Genomic DNA, 18,353 nt, shown 5'->3' with positions numbered 1-18,353 from the left:
GAAGCAAGAGGGCTCTGGGGGATAAGCCATTTCACCACCTCCCCTGCTGTGCTGGTAGCAACAGGGGCCAATAAATACTGGCCATACCCCTGACGCCCAATAAAGGGATAACAGTTCTAGGCATGGGGAGCAGTATCTCCAGCGGGAAGGTGACGGGATCTGGGGATTATAATCCTCATCTTGCCAGAAGTCGGTGACCACTTCTCCCGCTCGATGCCAGTCCCGTCTTCCCCTCACCCCTGCCCGCCCACCCCAACCCGCGCGCGCGCCTTGGCTCACTGGGGAAGGTGGCGCATCCGGAGACCCGGGTGCGGCGGAGATCGCACCCCCAACCGACCCCCGACGAGTCCATGACATCGTATGACCGACCCCACCCACCCCGTTCCTCACTGCATCAGCAAATTACCTCGATTTTTTTTTGGGGGGGGGGGCGGGCGTTGGAGGAACATTTTTACCACGAGTTGTCAGACGGTTAATGGTTAAAACTGAGCGTCGTGGCTGAAGAGGACAATTCGATGCGTCAAAAATACCATCAAGCGCTGCAAGAAATCAGATCCCCAAATAATGTTCTGCACGGTGGAATAATGCTACTGATTTATTTTAGATGCCGGAGCCTTCCAATGCACTGACGCAAAGGCTCTCGCTTCAGGTTGGCTCGCCACCGTCCCGAAGTGAGTCAATCCCCTGAGTGTTGGCGGGGGCTCTCTCCCGGAGCCGTGCGCCCAGCCCGCGGGGACCCTTCCCCGCAGCCCACCGCGGCACCGAGCGCCCACTCGTCACGGTCTGGGCCACGGCCCGCCACGTCGCTTCAGCCAACTGAGACACAAAACTTGGTGCCCTTGTTGGGACTTTGTTTCCACCAGGAGAAACGAAACACCGGGGGACGAGTATGAAACAGTGCGCTCGCGGGGAGAGGACTTGCAAACACCGAATCTGTGCGAAACCGTGGCCCTGAAGTGAAACCCGAGCCGGAGAGGGTCCTGATCCGGATCCGATCCCGTCAGCTCAGCCGGTCGGGATGGTGACGGGGGTGTTCCCATGCCTGCTGCTCGCCTCGCTCACCTGCAGCGTGGCCATCTGCGCTGGCCGGGGCGAGTTCTGCCACGGTTGGATTGACGGCGCCGGCAAGTGGCACGACGGCTTCCAGTGTCCGGAGGATTACGACCGGGCGGACGCGGCCATCTGCTGCGGCTCATGCTCCCTCCGCTATTGCTGCGCGGCGGCGGCGGCCAGGCTGGCCCAGGGCCGCTGCACCAACGACAGGGAGCGGCATGGCGCCAATCTGGCGGCACGTAAGTGGCACTCTGGAGCCCGCTGTCGACACGGCTTTTTATTTGTTGTGAGCTTTAAATGAGGGCGTTTTGGACGATCGCGCCCTCGGAGACCAGCGTGAATTCGGGGCATGTCCAGTGATCATTAGTCTCAGTCATCTGGGCCCTCTGTAGTCAAGAGGGGCACATCAGACCTGCATTGGGAAGATTGGGATTTTCTTCTTCGTGGTACCATCTGTTTCTTTTCCACGGTTACAGAAAAGTATCACTTCCAAAGATCCAACTCGCCTCCGAATTGCCAACTCGTTCCACTGCTTCATTGCACCACAGGATTTTTGCACAAGCAAGGATGGTTTTCCCACTTGAAGCACGTTGTTAAGCAATTCGCCCTTTCAATCATTGCAATGAGTTTACTTTTAAGCTGTACGTTGTTTATAATCGGTTTCTGTCTTGTGGACGTTATAGTTGTTTGCGGCTCCATAAATCACCAGGAGCATTCCCCCTAAACAGACACTCACAAATGCAAACAATTCATTTATGGCACGCGGAGGGAGTCTCCATTGGAAGTGTTGGTGAGGGAAGTTTCCGTAAGATCTCAGAAATATTTGGTGGATTCACTCTTGGACTTTCCGTGAACTGCAACTCAAAGAGCCGGGGTGGGGGGGGGGGGGGGGTGGCGGCCGTGAGTCGCTGCGAACCAGCAGGAGAAAACCCTGCAATTTGGCCATTAGGCTTGGACACTGGAGTGGCGAGCTTTCTCCCTGTAAGACTCGTTTGAAGTCTTGTTTGCAAACATTTCCGAGGGCGTTCGAATACAGTTTATTCTGCAGTTATTTATATTAACAGATTAGTTACTTAACATCTGCTACAGGCCGTGATTTTCAGTCCGTAATCTAAAGAGTATTCGTTTCCCGACTGGCATTCAAGTTCAACCGAACCACGCTAGACTTTGAAAGGGTTTGTGCGAACCTTGGGTGTCAATCGAAATAGATTTAAAAGTCTGCCAGATTGTATTACAGCAGGAGATGGGAAAGAGATAGGATCTCTTTAAGTGGTGTGCCATCTTGTGATGTGAATTTTCAGTGAACCAGATGAGCATGAAATTGCATTAACCTCATATAAAGGGAGAGAAAGGTAAGCCACGATAAACGAGTGTCTGCATGACAGCTTCTGTATTGATAACCTCGGAGATCCAGTCTCGTCTTACATTCCTTCCTCACATCAAATACAACCACAATCCCCAGAACGTGACACTGATGGATCTTTTGGGATCTCCGGGACAGTTTCAAACTTTCTCAGCTCCGCCCAGCACACGATATCAGCCGAAATCTAATAACCGGCACGAAGGAATGGAATTAATACAGAGGAATTCATTCTCTGCGGAGAAAAAAACTCGGCGGGTTCTACGCCGAGGAATAGACTGGATGGCAGTTGTTGCCGAACCCGTCGTCACGGACGGCGCTTCAACTTCAGCTGTGGATAGAGTGGGAAAGTGTTGGGCAGTAGGATTGCAGCAAACCTGTCGGTCCATGTTCAAGAGATGCCGCTTTTCGCGTTTCTTACTTTATAATTGCCAGTCCAAATTTACCCCTTGGCCGGAGAGTAGCGAGGCCGGAGGAATTAAGTGCGGGCTGTGCGTTTTATTGTAAAGAATAACTAGATTTGAAAATCGTTTATTAGCACATTGGACATTTTAATTCAAAGCACCAATCTGTTCGAAATCTGACCGACTGAGTCCTTCTTGTCTACTCAAGATTCCAACATTTGCAACTTTTGCGTTCCACAATCTGTTTAATTCATCATTTCATGATGGAAATTTTAAAAATATCACTGGCAGCGGAGTTGTCGGAGGTTATTTGGGATTTGTAAATGACATTTTATGTCTACCCGTATGGACGCTTAATATTACAATTAGAATAGATTTTTCTTCTGGTTTTGCTTCTTAGTTACATATTTCTGCAAGGTATCTCGGGCTGTGCTGATGGGAAAGAAGTGTATGGTGTCATAAAAATATTTTGCCATCTCCCAATGATCCAATCACCTTGTTCATTGAGGGTAAACCAGTCTTAGGGGTTCCCCTGAAATTGAATTCCGGATGTCGGAGAACGTCTATCAGGAGTGGCTTGAAATAAAAATAAATACACTCACCGATTTTCTGATTTTCTGAGGGTTCTTTATTTTTCCGCCCTGGATGCTATAATTCTGCTTAAAAACTTCAACCCATTTTGTTTTAGAAAAGCTGGAATTTAAAGCATCTGAATTTTAGCATTTTGTAATCATTTCGTTTTATTCTATAAGTAAAATAGATACCATTTTAGAACAACAGGGATAAAATAATTCAAGACACATTTGAACAAGTACAGCATGTTATGTAATAACTTGGAAACGTAAAATCAAGTCTTTAAAGTTTAGAATAAAAAGTAGAAAAATTAAAAAAAATTATTAATTTAATATAAATTATTAGGGAAAGCAGGATTGCTTTTTTTTGGAGATTTTGTTGAAGATTGATACAATATAAATTGTGTCTGCACTAAACCGTGGGAGCCAAGTATGCAGAATGTATTTTGGATTCCTTCTCAGTCATTTCTGAAAATGATCCACGTGCCACTGCCTGGAATATTTTGCAGGACAAATCTTTCTATGCCCTGTAAGAAGATACTATTCTGTCATTGACGAGTTTATCAGGCAGTGTCCGTTTACAATCCATCAACCAGCTAGCTACCTTATAAAGGTTCTAGTTGTGTTCCAGCGGACCACATGTTTTGGTTGACATGAACGCTGTGTGCGAGCGAGCAGCTTGCATTGGATGGGTTATGTCGAACGAAAACTTGCAGATAATAGATCATAGTTTCGATTCCTTCCCACTCCACTCTGTCACTCTACCTAATAGTTATTTGACACACGCCCGATCTATACTGGTGATTAATAAGTTTCTGCTTTTTTAGTTATTAACCCTATGATGCGAAATTTCACCGTAGAATAACGAGCCTCGATTAAACAAAGCGGCAAGGAGCATCTCTCGCTGATTCTGTGATTTAAAGTCGGAGAAGAAAATGGAAAAATTTCGAAAATATTGTTCATAACTTCTACAAAATAGGCTCAATAAAACCGATGATGAGAAATTATTTAGTGCACCAATCTATTTCGTCAGGCTATAAGATATGTAAATTACGTTTTATTTAATACGTTGTTATTTATACTGGTAGATGGGGCTCAGGGATCAAGGTGCGTTCAAGGGGACTAAAGCGGAGTTTCCAAAATGAGTTCTTTCCCGCCCCCCCGGGTCTGCATCTCTTGGTGTCTCTAAAGATCCTCATGTTTCATCGCTCCAAATCTAACTGGGGTTTGGATGTAGTGCTCGTAGATGATATTTCCCAATCCCTGAACATATTACTAATTCCATATTATTCTGTTCCTCTGCAGAGCCCATCTATGTGCCGTTCCTCATTGTAGGTTCCATATTTCTTGCATTCATCATCCTGGGCTCGCTGGTGGCTGTTTACTGCTGCACTTGCCTCAGGCCCAAACAACCAAACCCCCAGTCGATGCGCTTCTCAATGCGGAATCGCCAGACAGAGACGATTCCCATGATCTCAACTTTCACAAACCTGAGGACCCCCTCCAGGCAGTCCAGGTCCAGCACCGCGACCAGTTCCAGCTCCACCGGAGGCTCCATTCACAGATTCTCCGTCAACAGGTCGGAGCCGGGGCACGGCTGCCTGGTGCCATCTCCTCCGCCGGCTTACAGTTCCCCCGGCTGCTTACAAGCCGGACAGGGCTTGCACCTCAGCCAGGGTCAGGGATTCCTGGTTCCACAGCAGTACTTCGCCTACACCCTGCAGCCAGAACCGTTCGCAACGGCCAAAAGTTTCAACGAATTTACGCAGAACCGCTTGAAGTCTCAGAATACACCTTCACAGAACGTTGAACAAATGATATACAATGCGGGGTTGTAAGAGGGCATTTTTGGAAAAGGATCGTGTTTATAAACTGCGTGAAGCAACCCTTTCCCCCCTTTGGAGAGAGTTGTTTCGCAGTTTTGGTGCTGGGTGCAGTCTCCAGCCAGCTAAACAATTGGGAGCATTTACTCCGAGCAGATCACATCCACTGCAGCTCCGATCAAAGAAGATGACAGATGCTTGAAGGGTATCGCCAGCCACGCCAATTCCTTCAAGGGGATCAACTGGTTCAACTTTTTTAATTTGTTCCTTTTATCATGTTACTTTTCATATTATACTGCGATATTTTTTACGGATAACTGAACTCTGTCAAAGATATATAGCATTAGCAATGGTACTAAAATAATCTTTCAACCAGCCACCCATCTCACTTTGGAAATATAGCCCTGGGACGGTACCGTGATTTCCTCCTCTCCAATGCGTTTGCCATTGACGACTGGAAACCTGCTGAACTACGACCACTACAATGAATTCATGGAGTAATGATTCTCAGCCCTGCCACTAAATTCAACGTACAGACACGCATAAAGAGGTGAAAAGAAGTCTTGAGCTCTTGGGTGATACTGGGCTCAGTGGGATTATCGGCAGAACTTGAAAATAAAATCAATTCAAGGCTTATTTCTCTTGATTTGACCCCATATTTACAGTTTTACTTTTTGAATCCATTATCTAAATATTGACAATTTAAAATATTAATTTATAGAGGTACTGAGCAGTTGATTATTCTTGATTCTGATCCATCTTGCACAAATATACAGAACATCAAAATGACTAATAATTTTAGTAATCACGTTATCATTTTAATTAAATGACTAAACTAAATTTATAGTGGAAATGCATAGGAATATTTTATAAAATGTCTATTCCAAAATCATGTTAACTTAAAGATTTGAAATTAAAATTGTTTTAATAAAACATTATGCAAAATAGAATTGTACAGTCAGGTGCCTGCTCTTTGATCTCTTATGCTTGACATTGGAGTTGAATATTTTGCAGTTTTTATTGAGAAATTTACACAGATTTATGTTACCGGCAGTTCAATAATAATCCTCAGAAATATTAAATCCCATCCTACCAAATGATCAAGTATTCAGACTCAAATCATTATCAGGTTACTTACTCCTTCTCACCTTGGAATATTTGAATACAATGGGAAAGTCTCGACAAAGGGTCCAGACCCTAGATGTTGACTGACCATTTCTACCCATTTTTAACTCAGCTGTAGAGTTCCTCCAGAATTCTACGTTGGCCATGGAATATCTTGCTTGTAGTAGGGATGAAAAGTTTGATATTATTAAGTGCAGTCAATACCTCACAACCTGCTGACTACATGACCACAGGCACAGGGACTGATCTTCCAAATCCTTTAAACCGGCTGAAGGACACCAGATTTTGTTTTAGTAAAAAAGCAGTTAACAAAGTCATACAAACCATCGTAATCTCTTTCACACTAAAGATGGACAGTCACGAATAGATCAGAAGCATTCATTTTATAAATCAAACCTAATAATTCTAAAGAACTTCAGCACATTGTGTATATGGAAAGTACATTTCATTTAAAATGGCAAAACTCTGTGCAACCATATGGAGTTAAACCAAACTTAAATCTTCACGGGATAGTTAGAATTGACATGGAATGGATGCAAAAAAGTTGTTTTGGCTATCTGTGGAAAAGAATCTCACCACAGTTGCTACTTGTTCAGCCATGTATTCACAGCATTTTGTGTTCATTTCAAATTTCTAGCATCAAAAATGTTTGGCTTTACAAAACAGTGCAGTTCCTATTGACCATCTGCAGTTGAAGGAACTGTACAGGTCATGTGATCATGAGAAGTGGGTTAGTGCAACACTATTACAGCACCAGTGATTGGATTCAAAACCACTGCTGTCTGTTAAGTGTGTGTGCGTAAATTTGATGAGACCCTTTTCTGCTGGATATAGTTTAGAAATTAGAATCAAATTCGTGCATAATTGTACAATTAAGCTATCATTATTTGGATTTATATTTTGAGGAACAGCACTGTAAAGATTTAGAAATATTGATTATATTGAATTTCAATTATATTGAATTTAAAAATAATATGCTCTGGTCTTTCAAACAGTGAACCAATTAGCTGCTTCATTTAAGTTGCTCTACTTCAGGTTTGTGTGAACCAAACATCAAATTGGCTCTGACAAAGGCCTCCTAGTTATCAGATAACAAAACTCACAAAGAACTTTATACAGGATGGGTACATTTTCTTTAGCTTCATGGGACCACCATTCATTACAGGCTAAATATCAAGGTATTATTCTTCTTGAGTGAATGTACTATTTATGGCTGGGAAGAGGAACCTTATTACTGACGCCTATACAAAGTTAGTAAATTTCCAAAAGTTACTGATGACAAAAATGTGCAATTAAAGATGGGGGAGTGACTCACAATTCCTTCAAGTCACTTGAACCTGTTTTTTTTTGTTAGGATTGAGATTGCTTCATTCCAGAAATAAATGAAACAGTGTGGCAATGTTATTCTGTAGACTAGCCTTGATTTTCTAAAAGGATTGGCATGTGATCTTGCTGATCTGGACTGAGTCTTTATTTTGTCTTTCCTTTGAGATTTCATGGCTTGAGGTATATTGGTAAGATGCATTCTAATGAATATGGCATCATATTTACATGGGAACATTACTTTTTTCCTGGTCTCCTTTTACACTTTCATTATATAACTAGTCAAACATCCACTTCATTACAAACTGAAAAGTGGAATGAGTTAAAATATACTTGTACTGTGTATTTAGAGCCTCGGATGATATTAAAGATTCAAAATTAATTTGAAGTTAATGTGATTTCAATGGCTAGTCAACCAGCAGTAGCCATGTTGCACCATATATTGTCCTCTGAACTTAACCCAAAGTGTGATATTTAGCAATTTCTGGGCCTTGCAAGTAAAGTGAAGATAAGAAATGGTGGGGCACATTTTCAGGGAATGTACATATGTGTGCAAAAACCAGAAGACCCAAACTTTCTTACACCATGTAGTCCAGTGAACTTGCTCCAATAACATTGGATAAGAAAGATTTTGCTTCCTGAATGCTTTTGGGTGTATTTTATGAATTTTGGGCAGCTGATCATAAAAATCACCTTTAAAATTTCCCATCACATACTTTTTTTAGATAAAATATGATATGAAATCACAAAAATAGATTACAAGTCTACTTCAAGTATACAAAACTATGAAATGCAATATGTCATGGAAATTTCATTTTATGCATTCACACTTAGACTTCTTCCTTGCTGACCTTGGTGCAGTCAGTAATGAACATGTGTGGAGGAAGCGTGGCCTACCTGCCTGTCTGGAATGTGTGTATTACAGGTGGTCACGTGTCCTCCCTGTCTGAAACTTATTTGGAAGTTATAACACCTGTCAGTCATGGTTGGACTCCAGCAACTAATTAGTCCACAGCTTGCCATTGGCTAATTTAAATTGCCTAGGGTCATCATTGGCTAGCAGCACAGATTAGCACTGTATATTCAGCACAGAGCATATTCACTCACTCTGCCTCAGTCCAAGCCCCAGACACCACTCCATGCCAGGTCACTACTGTGGAAGTTGCTAGAAGGGTTGCAGGTATTGTGTGCACCTCACTGAAGCTGAGCCGTAGTATTGTATTAGATCAATATTTGCAGTAGAGCTGCATCCCTGTTGATCAGGGAACCAGGAGCATGTGTAGGAGTCCCTGTTTATATTGTGTGAGTGGGGTTGAACATAGGTTAACCATTATCGGAGTGGAGTCTAATTGATATCCGAGGTGAATGTCTATATCATCGCTTACATGAATTAGTAATTGCTTACCATTTAACATTCTCCCTGTTTGATTCTTGTGTTAATAAAAGTTACGTGTGATTGTAACACTTGTGTCCAGACTTGTCTCTCTGTGAACCCACTGAACTTGATTTTCTTCTCAATACAACAATTGGTACTGCAAACAGGGTTCAAAGAGTTACGAATGGACATATGTGGAGTCTTAACCATGTGGGAGTGGGAAATTGTCTTAACCGTGTAGGAGATTGTATTAATAACTGTGTGTGTGGGTGTCCTGTCAGGTGCATGGTTTATTATGTACCTTCTCACCAGAGGAAACCCACAAGATAGGAAAGGGACCCTGGGGTCGGAGTATAAAATCCCCAGGTGGACTGATGGCCAACAGGGGTTCAGTTGTTTGTCATACCAGTTGATTGGGTCGACAGGTTGGACCTCCATGGACAGAAAATAGGGTTTCACGTGGTCTCCCTTCTGGAGGAATTAGGATGTCATGTTGGAATTAAGCAGGAAGTGTGCTCAGAACATCGAGCAGATAGAATGCATGACCATTGAGCGAGCGTCCATGCAGGAGGAACTGTTTGCTGCTAGGGCGTGCACAAGCCACGTAGAAGCAAAATACACTGAAGCTGCTGGCCGAAGCGCCACTAAAGATGTCAGGTGGTCAAAGCACCTTGACATGGTTAAGATCATTATACATGGGGAGGAGATTGATGCATGTTTGGAGGATGGGGATGTGTGGTTGGACACTGATGATGTGGCAGAGGCAGGGCCTGATTATACACGTGTTTCCCCCCCCCCACCACACAACATCCTGGACCCTTGCTGGTGACCACCCGATCCCAGCAACACTTTGAAGCTCTCCAAAATGGGGGGAGTGCCTGAATGGCAAGGGACAAAGTGAATAGGAGAGATTCCCCAGTAACCAATTTGAGGTCATAGCGAGGGAGTACTCCACCAAAGAATTGGCTGTGATGGTAGACAGATACCACCAGAGGTCAGGCGAGCATCTGGTTACTCCGGTTGTGGGACGAAGGGGCCCCCAATTTTTGACTGTCCCATCTAGATGTTGGCACTTTGTGAGTAATCAGTCCACAGCAGTCAGTGAACAACTCCCTCTGGGTGCACTCTGAATGGATTGAGGAGGGAAGCACCCTGTGGGACTGGGTAGTAACTGTAGTGTGGGCCAAGTTTCAAAAGCTGTTAGAGTAGGTCCTGATGTGCCAACTGTTGTGGCACACAGTTTACAAGGGCATGAAGGTCATCAGGGAATGGGCCCTTATCATCAACCTCTATGACGGGGCTCCTGGATGCAACCTCCTACCATGAAGATTAAGTTTATTCATTAATTCAACAGTATAAAATGTGGTACTTCCTGGATCAAGAAATGCATAGGTCTTCAGTATGAAGCTCCCTTTTTTAGCTTTAACCTACACAGGAACTATTGAGAGGGCTTTGTTTCCAGCCCCAGTAAAACTGTTTGTCTGAACCAAAGCTGAAGCATCCTCTCTGACTGTTTCGATAGTCTTGGATTCAGATTGTTTGGCATCCTTCTCAACTTTACTTTGTTGAATTTGGAGTGACTTGGAATGCTTTAAAATGCATATATCACAACTGAGTCGCTTATTATAAGTTTTGCTGATGAGTCCTTTACACAAGCAACTGAAACATATTCCATTTTTCTTTAAAAAGGTTAATTTCTCCTCACACGACTTTTTCTCCAATTGTGAACATCTTTCTAAACCAGGTTTGCAAACAGGTTTCCCCGAAGAGTCTGACCTTTCTTTTCCTTTGTTTCTTTGTTCTTTCTTGTGCTTGTATCTGACACAGCAGTAACAAAGGTACTTCCCTTTGATTTCTGTTGAGACGATGATTTAGACTTCTTTACATCTTTAGGAACTATTGAAGTATCCTTAATATTTCCAAATGCTGGTATGGTGTAAACATATACATGCCATTCCAAAAAATTGTCCAACATCCTCAAAACTGATGTCCCTTCCGGGAAGCATTTTAAGCTCTGCAGCTTTGGTTATCCATAAATCCTTCATCTTATAAGGTAATTTATTTGGAATAATTGACAAATTAGCAAGTAAATTCAGCTCTTGCAAATGTACACTACTTCCCATTGCATTACTACATCCTCTCAGAAAGAGTGCATATTCTCATAAAGCCTTTGTATCCTCTGAATTTATTGATGACCAAGAAAGAATCTTGTCTATGTGGGACCTTGCAATATTTTCATCTTCATAATGATGATACAATAATTCTTTTGCCCTTTTAAAACATTGTTCTGGTTTCATATATTGACAACTTGAAGAGATTGAATGTCACTAGCTCTTTCCATAGGATTGGTCATTGTCAATTGAACACTAGCAGTGACACTGGTGGCTCCAATTGTTGTTTCTTGATTTCAGCCTCTTGTTTCAGTTGCTGAATCTTCATTTCAGCTTCTTGTCTTAGTTCCTGATTCTTCATTTCAGCTTCTATGTCTTACAAAGCTTGTCTTTTCTCCAACCACTAAAGTTGTGCACAGGTAGTAGCCAAGTCTGCTTGCACCTTAGCATGCATAGCTAATATGCTTGAAGCACGCAAAACTGTATTTGCCCTAGATGCTTTTGAAGACTTTGAAGATCTTCCTATGCTCATAACCATGGAAATATCACATCTCACATCTGAACATTCAGATACTACTGATTGAGTCTCTATCGACCGCATTTCACTCAGTATAGCACCAGTGGGACTTTGCAAGGTACATTCATCTGTTCTAGTTACACAAACCTTTAAGCCAGCTAATGAGGCTTGCAGTGCCTTGATGGTGTCCTCTTCTTGCTTGGTAGTTGAAGCCACTTTTTCTATGGTGGCTGGCTCCAACCTCCTGCCAAGCATTGTCAATCTGCCTTGCTGGCTCAACTCACAACCAAACAGTTCTTTGAGAGGAGCTGATTGCTCAAGGTCTTTACCCCGATGAGACTTCTTCTTAACCATCTTGGTTTCATCACACTGCAACCTGGTTTCTCCTGGTTCTTGGGAACTGTAAACAAATTTGTATCTTGTGTGGTCCCTTGAAGAGAATTGCTCTGAATTGTCTTGAATCTGTGAATATGCACACAAACGTTCCTTATCTCTGGTTGTTTATAAACTTTAAGAACACATTCTTCTGGGTTTCCTGCCAGATTCTATGAACCAGAGATGTAAGTTATCTTTCAAAGGTCACAGGTATCTTCCAAGACTTTAGCTTGGTTTTAAACTGCGCAATTCACAGACATGTTCTCAGAGAGGCTTCTGGAATATTCTATTGTTCCGGTGAGAATGTCTCTTTGCTTTTAACAAGTTGAGTTCTTTCAGACAAATTTTACGAGCCATTCTTCCAAACAAAGTTCACAATTATAACTTTCTTTGAATCAAAATATAGACAACACTTTCCAGGTTGTACTATTTCCTAATTTCAAACATGTCATCTTCAAAGAAATGTCAGGATGATATTCCAAATTGGTATCCAATTAATCCAATAAACCAAACTTTGTAGATGCAGCTTCATGTAGCTTTAATTCTTTGATAAAATGGATAAACATTTTGCATAACTTCACATTAAGATTTTCATAATGATGAATAAACAAAGCATTCGGCCATATTTAAATGTATAAGGATATTCAACTATAAAGAGATAAACAAGAAGAAATAAGATGAATTCAAAGAAAATTATCTAGAGCTCACGTCCCCTTCATAGTTCATCAAAGAATGAGATGCAAGTTCTTAGTCTGTGCAGATATTATGACATATTACATCATTCACCATGGTAACACTACAAACAATACTTTCTTAAAGAGACAAGCACAAAATTAACTAAGAATCAAAAACCACAAGGTTTTAACCTTTACAACAAGGGACAAAATTGATCCCCGAGAGGATCATAGTGGCCAACTATGTGTAGAACCTTACAAAATGGGGAGATCTTAGATTTTTTTTCATCAGTATTTACTCAGGAATTTGGTATAGTGCATACGGATGGAAGGGAAACAAGTAGAAGCGTCATGGAACCTATAGAGATCAACGAGGAGGAGATGATTGCTGCCTTACAGCTAATAAAGGTAGACAAATTCCCTGCCTGGATGATATTCCCTCGGACCTTGAGGGAGACCAGTGTTGAAATTGCAGGGGCCCCGAAGGATAGATTCAAAATGTCCTTAGCCACAAGAGAGGTGCTGGAGGATTGGAAAGTAGCTCATGTTGTCCCAGTAACTATAGGCTAGTGAGCCTGATAACAGTAAATTTTTGGAAGGAGTTTTGAGAGATAGGATATATAGGTATTTGGACAGCCATGGGCTGATTAAGGACAGTCAGCATTGTGTTTAATAGATCATGTAGAATTTTTCTAAGGAAGTTGCCAAGAAGGTGATGAAGGAAAGGCTGTGGACGTAAATGATAGAAACTGAGGAGTGTGGAGGAGCAAAGAGACCTGGGGATACAGGTACATTGTTCTCTGAAGGTGGCATCGCAGGTATACAGGGTTGTAAAGAAAGTTTTTTGCATCTTTGCCTTTATAAATCAAAATATTGAGTACAGAAATTGGGATGTTATGTTGAAGTTATTTAAGACATCAGTGAGGATAAATTTGGAATAATGTATACAGTTCTGGTCGCCTAGCTACAGGAAGGATATCAATAAGATAGAAAAAGTGCAGAAAATATTTACTAAGATGTTGCTGGGTCTTCAGGAGTTGAGTTACAGGGAAAGATTAAATAGGTTAGGACTTTATTCCTTGAAATGAAGAAGAATAAATGGAGATTTGATAGAAGTTTACAAAATTATGAGGGGTATAGACAGAGTAAATGTGAATAGGCTCTTTCCACTTAGATTAGGAGAGATAAATATGAGAGGACTCGGCTTTAGGGTGAAAGGGGAAAGATTTAGGGGTAACAATGGGGGAAAGTTATTCACTTAGAAGGTGGTGGGAGTGTGGAATGAGCTGCCATCTGTTATGGAGGGTGCAAACTCGATCTTATGTTTTAAGAATAAATTAGATAGATGAATGTGAGAGGTCTGGTTATTGGGGCTAGCTGAACAATGATTGGCTCCGAGTAGAAGGGCTGAAAGGCCTATTTTCCGTGCTGTAGTGTTCTACGGTTCCAGGCCCCGCAATAGCTTAATCTGGGCCTGCAAGAGAGGGTGCTGGCACCTGATGGATGACCTTGTACTGCTTGCTCACGGACAATAGTGGTCAGGGTGTTCACATTTGCCAAGCAAGCCAGAGAAATGCGAGTGGGTCTCCAAATTCCTTTTACTACCCTCCCCTCTCACACTAAGGAGCAGCTCCCTCAGCACCCTGCTCAATCCGTAACACCTGTTTGGTTGGGGGGGGGGGGAATGGCGGTCAGCTGGTGATGTGCTGCATTGTATTTGATTATGTGCCTTGTCTTGCATATGAAAGGAACTTGTGTATATATTGATCCACTTAATTAGTATCGATTTTTAAAAATAGGTCTTTTTGTTCTTTTCCTTTCCTGTTTTAATAGACATAACACGTACACAGAGTCATCCTAGTTATTCCAGAGTGTTGTGGTTTCCGACGGGTGGAATGTTGTGTGTGGAGGAAACGTAGCTTCCTTCCTGTCTGGAATGTGTATATTGTGGGTGGTCGCGTGACCTGCCCGTCTGAAAATTATTCTGAAATCATTACCTGTTAGTCAAGGTTGGACACTGGCCACCCATTAGCGCACACCTTGCCATTGGCTAATTTAAATCACCTTGGGTCATCATTGGCTAGCAGCACAGATTAGCACTGAACTTAGCACCATTGAAGAGCACATTCGCTCTCTCTGCCTTGTGGTCCAAGCCCCAGACACTGGTCCATGCCAAGTCACTACTGTGGATGTCGCTGGAGGGGTAGTGGGTAAGGTGTGCACTACACTGAAGCTGAACTGCAGTATTGCAATAAATCAACACTGTAAGGCAGCAATGTTTAATCAACGTCTGTTGATCAGGAAACCGGGAACGTGTGTAGGAGTCCATGATTATAGTGTGTGAGCAGATTCGAATATAGGTTTACCGTTGTTGGAATCCAACTGATGTCTGATTCAATGTCAATATCGTCACTCAAATGAAAGTGTGTGTGGAGTGTGTGGGGTTGGAGTCTAACAGATGTCCGAGGTGAATATCTGTAATGGTATACTGTTTAACGTTTTTCTGTCATGGATCTGTGCAATATAAATCCTTAATGTTAAAACTATATTTTATCTAGATATGGTTTAATGTTAGTTTAGGTGGTTTTACGGCATCCAGAGGACCCCAAAACCAACAGCAAAAGATATGCCCCACAACACAGGGTTACTTAAACTAAAGTAGTTTTTTATATTTGAACAAGAAAACAGAATTAAACTTTAATTTATTACTTAACCTACCTAACCCACTTAATCCCCCGTCTAATACTAAGCGCAGGTGTGTGTAATGTATATTTAAGATTAGAAAAGTTCTTTCATTCATGGTCCAATCTCACTGGTTGCAGGCAATTCTTGTACTGTGCACAGAAGTTATCATTAACAAAGTTCATCAGTCTTTGGTGCTTAACAGGCAAATGGTTACCACTCAGGAGGGTTCTTGCTGGTTTTCAGGGATTCCTTGTCCAGGACATCCACAACTGATTCCTTCTCAATCAGTCTTACTGACGAAAATTGTCCCCTTCAGGGTTCTCCACATGATCCTCTTTCTTCCAGGTCACCTTTCAGACTGCCAGCCTTCTCCTTTGACCAGGCAGCCTTCCAAAGTTTACCAGGCTGTCCCTCTGCAACTGATTTCTGTGAATCTTTCTCTCTCACATCATCCCTCTCTGAGAGCAAAACTGTTTTGTCCCTGCCTGCAAGGATCACATGCTCTCCCAGGGAAGCTGCTGCCGTTGCTACTTTGTTGCATTTTTATCAAAAAGCACCCTGCAAAAGTCCTGCAAATATTCTGTTTTAAAATATATATATATGTGTGTGTGTGTGTGTGTGTGTGTGTGTGTGTGCAAGCTGCTCTAGCAAATCCTTCCAAATCACCTCAATATACTCTGTCACAGTGGTTACAGGGACACAAAGACAACACATTAGCATTTTACACAGACATGGTTGTTTGAGATAGAAGACAGAAGCCAGTTTGAGATGAAAATGGATCCTGATTGAAGTTAGAGCCAAGAAGATGAAAAGGATTTGTGATGGCTCTTGAGATATTGGAAACAATAGGTGTTATTTCAGAAGCACCTGTATAAATGCACGGCCATTTTAGTTCTGATAAAAGCAGACTTCTCAGAGACATAAATGGACTTAAACGCTTTTAGCACATTCATGTCAAAAGACCTTATAATCTTCAAAGACAGAAATGATGTCTCATACCATGTGGCGTGAGAAATGGGCTGGAAAAATATTATCCAATTCTGACATTAATACTGTTATTTGTTACTCCTGGGAAAAGGAATACAGAATAACCTGGTTTTTGAAATAAGGAAGACCACTTCGCTGTCTCTTTGGAAAAGTGAACAGATTTATCCTGGGTTCGTTTTGTATGGTCACTTCATTTAACCCTTGTCTGGGTTTGTGAATTCATCGTGGAAGAAAATAGCCACATTTGCTGTCTCTTTGAAAAGAGGGAAGATTCTTTGTGTGGAAAAGAGATTCCAAAATCTTCTGTAAAAAGATTTGATCCTGGGAAGACAGGAATTGTATCCTACTTTAAACTGGTTCAAAAAATGGTCACTTCTATTTAAAGAATATCTCTCAAGACATCTCATCAAAAGAATTGTGAAGAAAGAGGCCTGAAGATATGATGTTTAAATGCACTTTATAATTATTTCTGAATTGAGAATTTAAGACCTTTAAGCAAGACTAACATGATACTGAAGTTTTAAAAATGAGTGGGACTTTAATTACATACACACACATACATTTTACATTTATGCATAATGAGGTTAAATTTAGAGTTAAGCTTAGAGATATGCAAGAAATGTTATTGATAATTTAATAAAAAACTATTATTTTGAATTTACCATTGTCTGGTGAATTTTCCATTGCTGTTCCTTTGTTAGTGCTAACAAAGTCTCTTTAGTCCCAAATAAAAATTAAAAGGGTTGTTAGTTCTTAACACTCCCATTTGTTTCCTATGTGTTAATATAGTTACATGTGATTGTAACACTTGTGTTCAGACTCATCTCTCTGTGAACCCATTGAACCTGATACTCAACACAAACATGGTGAAAGGTTTCACCAGGACGTTGTGACCATGTAAAAGCGGTATCAGGGAAACTGGAATCTATCAATGCTATTGTTGGACACAAGAGGCATCAGATGCTGTACAAATGAAAATCAATGGTAAAACAATTTTAGATCAGTTGAACTAATGCAATGTGTTCAGCATCATTTCAGTTTATACCATTGTAAAGGACGACCCCAGAATTTCCACTTCAAATATTGGTTTTGAGTGATACCCTTTGTATGACACCCCCCCCCAAAAAAAATCTGGCATTCACTGCTGACCAGTGGATGCTGTTAAAAGCAAATTACAATATTTTAATGACAAATTACCATGTAAACATTTTTATTTTTTTGAATATTTTAAATAAACCACTGTCAGCTCCTGTAACAGGCTGTTTAAAGCCTGTAGAGTCAATGGCAATCTGCCTGGGCAGATAGACCCTACGGAGGAGCTCTGAGACTTTGCAAATAACTAAGAGGACATGCACAAGATTGCGTCGGAGCCAGTGGGAAGATGGCATCGGTGTTGAGACTTTGCTGTTAAGGTACGGATTTTAGACATGACCTGATTTTTAAGGTGAATTTTTTGTTTTGGATGACATATACAATATGCTAATTTAATGTGTCTCCAACTTACTATGTGATACAGCAAATCTGAAATGATCTTTCAGCTAACTTTTTGGAAAAAAATTGTCCAGTAATCTGCCCTGAATAGATCTGGTGTAGGGGCTTGATCTTCATTGATTTTTTTTTGTAAAATGATTTTCCAAAAATATAAATATTAATAACTCTTAATGTAGCAGAATAGCAAATTTTGACAAATTAAATGGACAGATACACTGAGGCTATAGGTCAACTGTTTTCCAAAGAAAGAACAGCAATTTAATGACTACGTTTACTCCAAGCCACCAGCCTGCACCTCATAATGGGTTTTGCTCCTGGAAATAGTGTGTGCTATGCCATGCCTCACTGACGATAACTCAGATGCCTTTTATGCTGCAAATTCTATCAAAGATGGGTTAAGTTCAGCTGCAGTAGGAAGATAATTGGATGGTGGCTCACTGCTTAATGCAGAATCTAGCTCTTCATTCTCCTTAATCAC

The 18,353-nt window shown here is 41.5% G+C and overlaps 1 protein-coding gene and 1 long non-coding RNA gene across 6 annotated transcripts in view; one reads left to right on the top strand and one right to left on the bottom strand.

Annotated features, from left to right (window-relative positions):
* The window catches only part of LOC138757464 (uncharacterized), a 28,195-nt gene extending 26,903 nt beyond the window's left edge, over nucleotides 1-1,292 (bottom strand). For all 5 annotated transcript variants that reach the window (XR_011353621.1, XR_011353622.1, XR_011353623.1 and 2 more), the window contains exon 1: nucleotides 1,063-1,292. This is a non-coding gene — a long non-coding RNA (uncharacterized lncRNA). The remainder of the gene's footprint in view (nucleotides 1-1,062) is intronic.
* shisa3 (shisa family member 3) lies at nucleotides 542-6,062 on the top strand. Its single transcript, XM_069924785.1, has 2 exons — nucleotides 542-1,292; nucleotides 4,695-6,062. The coding sequence occupies exons 1-2, from the start codon at nucleotides 1,019-1,021 to the stop codon at nucleotides 5,225-5,227; spliced, it is 807 nt and encodes a 268-aa protein (XP_069780886.1). The 5' UTR covers nucleotides 542-1,018; the 3' UTR covers nucleotides 5,228-6,062.
* The last annotated feature ends 12,291 nt before the right edge of the window (nucleotides 6,063-18,353 follow it).

Source organism: Narcine bancroftii, chromosome 3 (assembly GCF_036971445.1).
Source record: "Narcine bancroftii isolate sNarBan1 chromosome 3, sNarBan1.hap1, whole genome shotgun sequence".
NCBI classification, from domain to species: Eukaryota; Metazoa; Chordata; class Chondrichthyes; order Torpediniformes; family Narcinidae; genus Narcine; species Narcine bancroftii.
The sequence above is the reverse complement of the archived record's forward strand: the minus strand, read 5'-3'. Positions and strand labels throughout refer to the sequence as shown.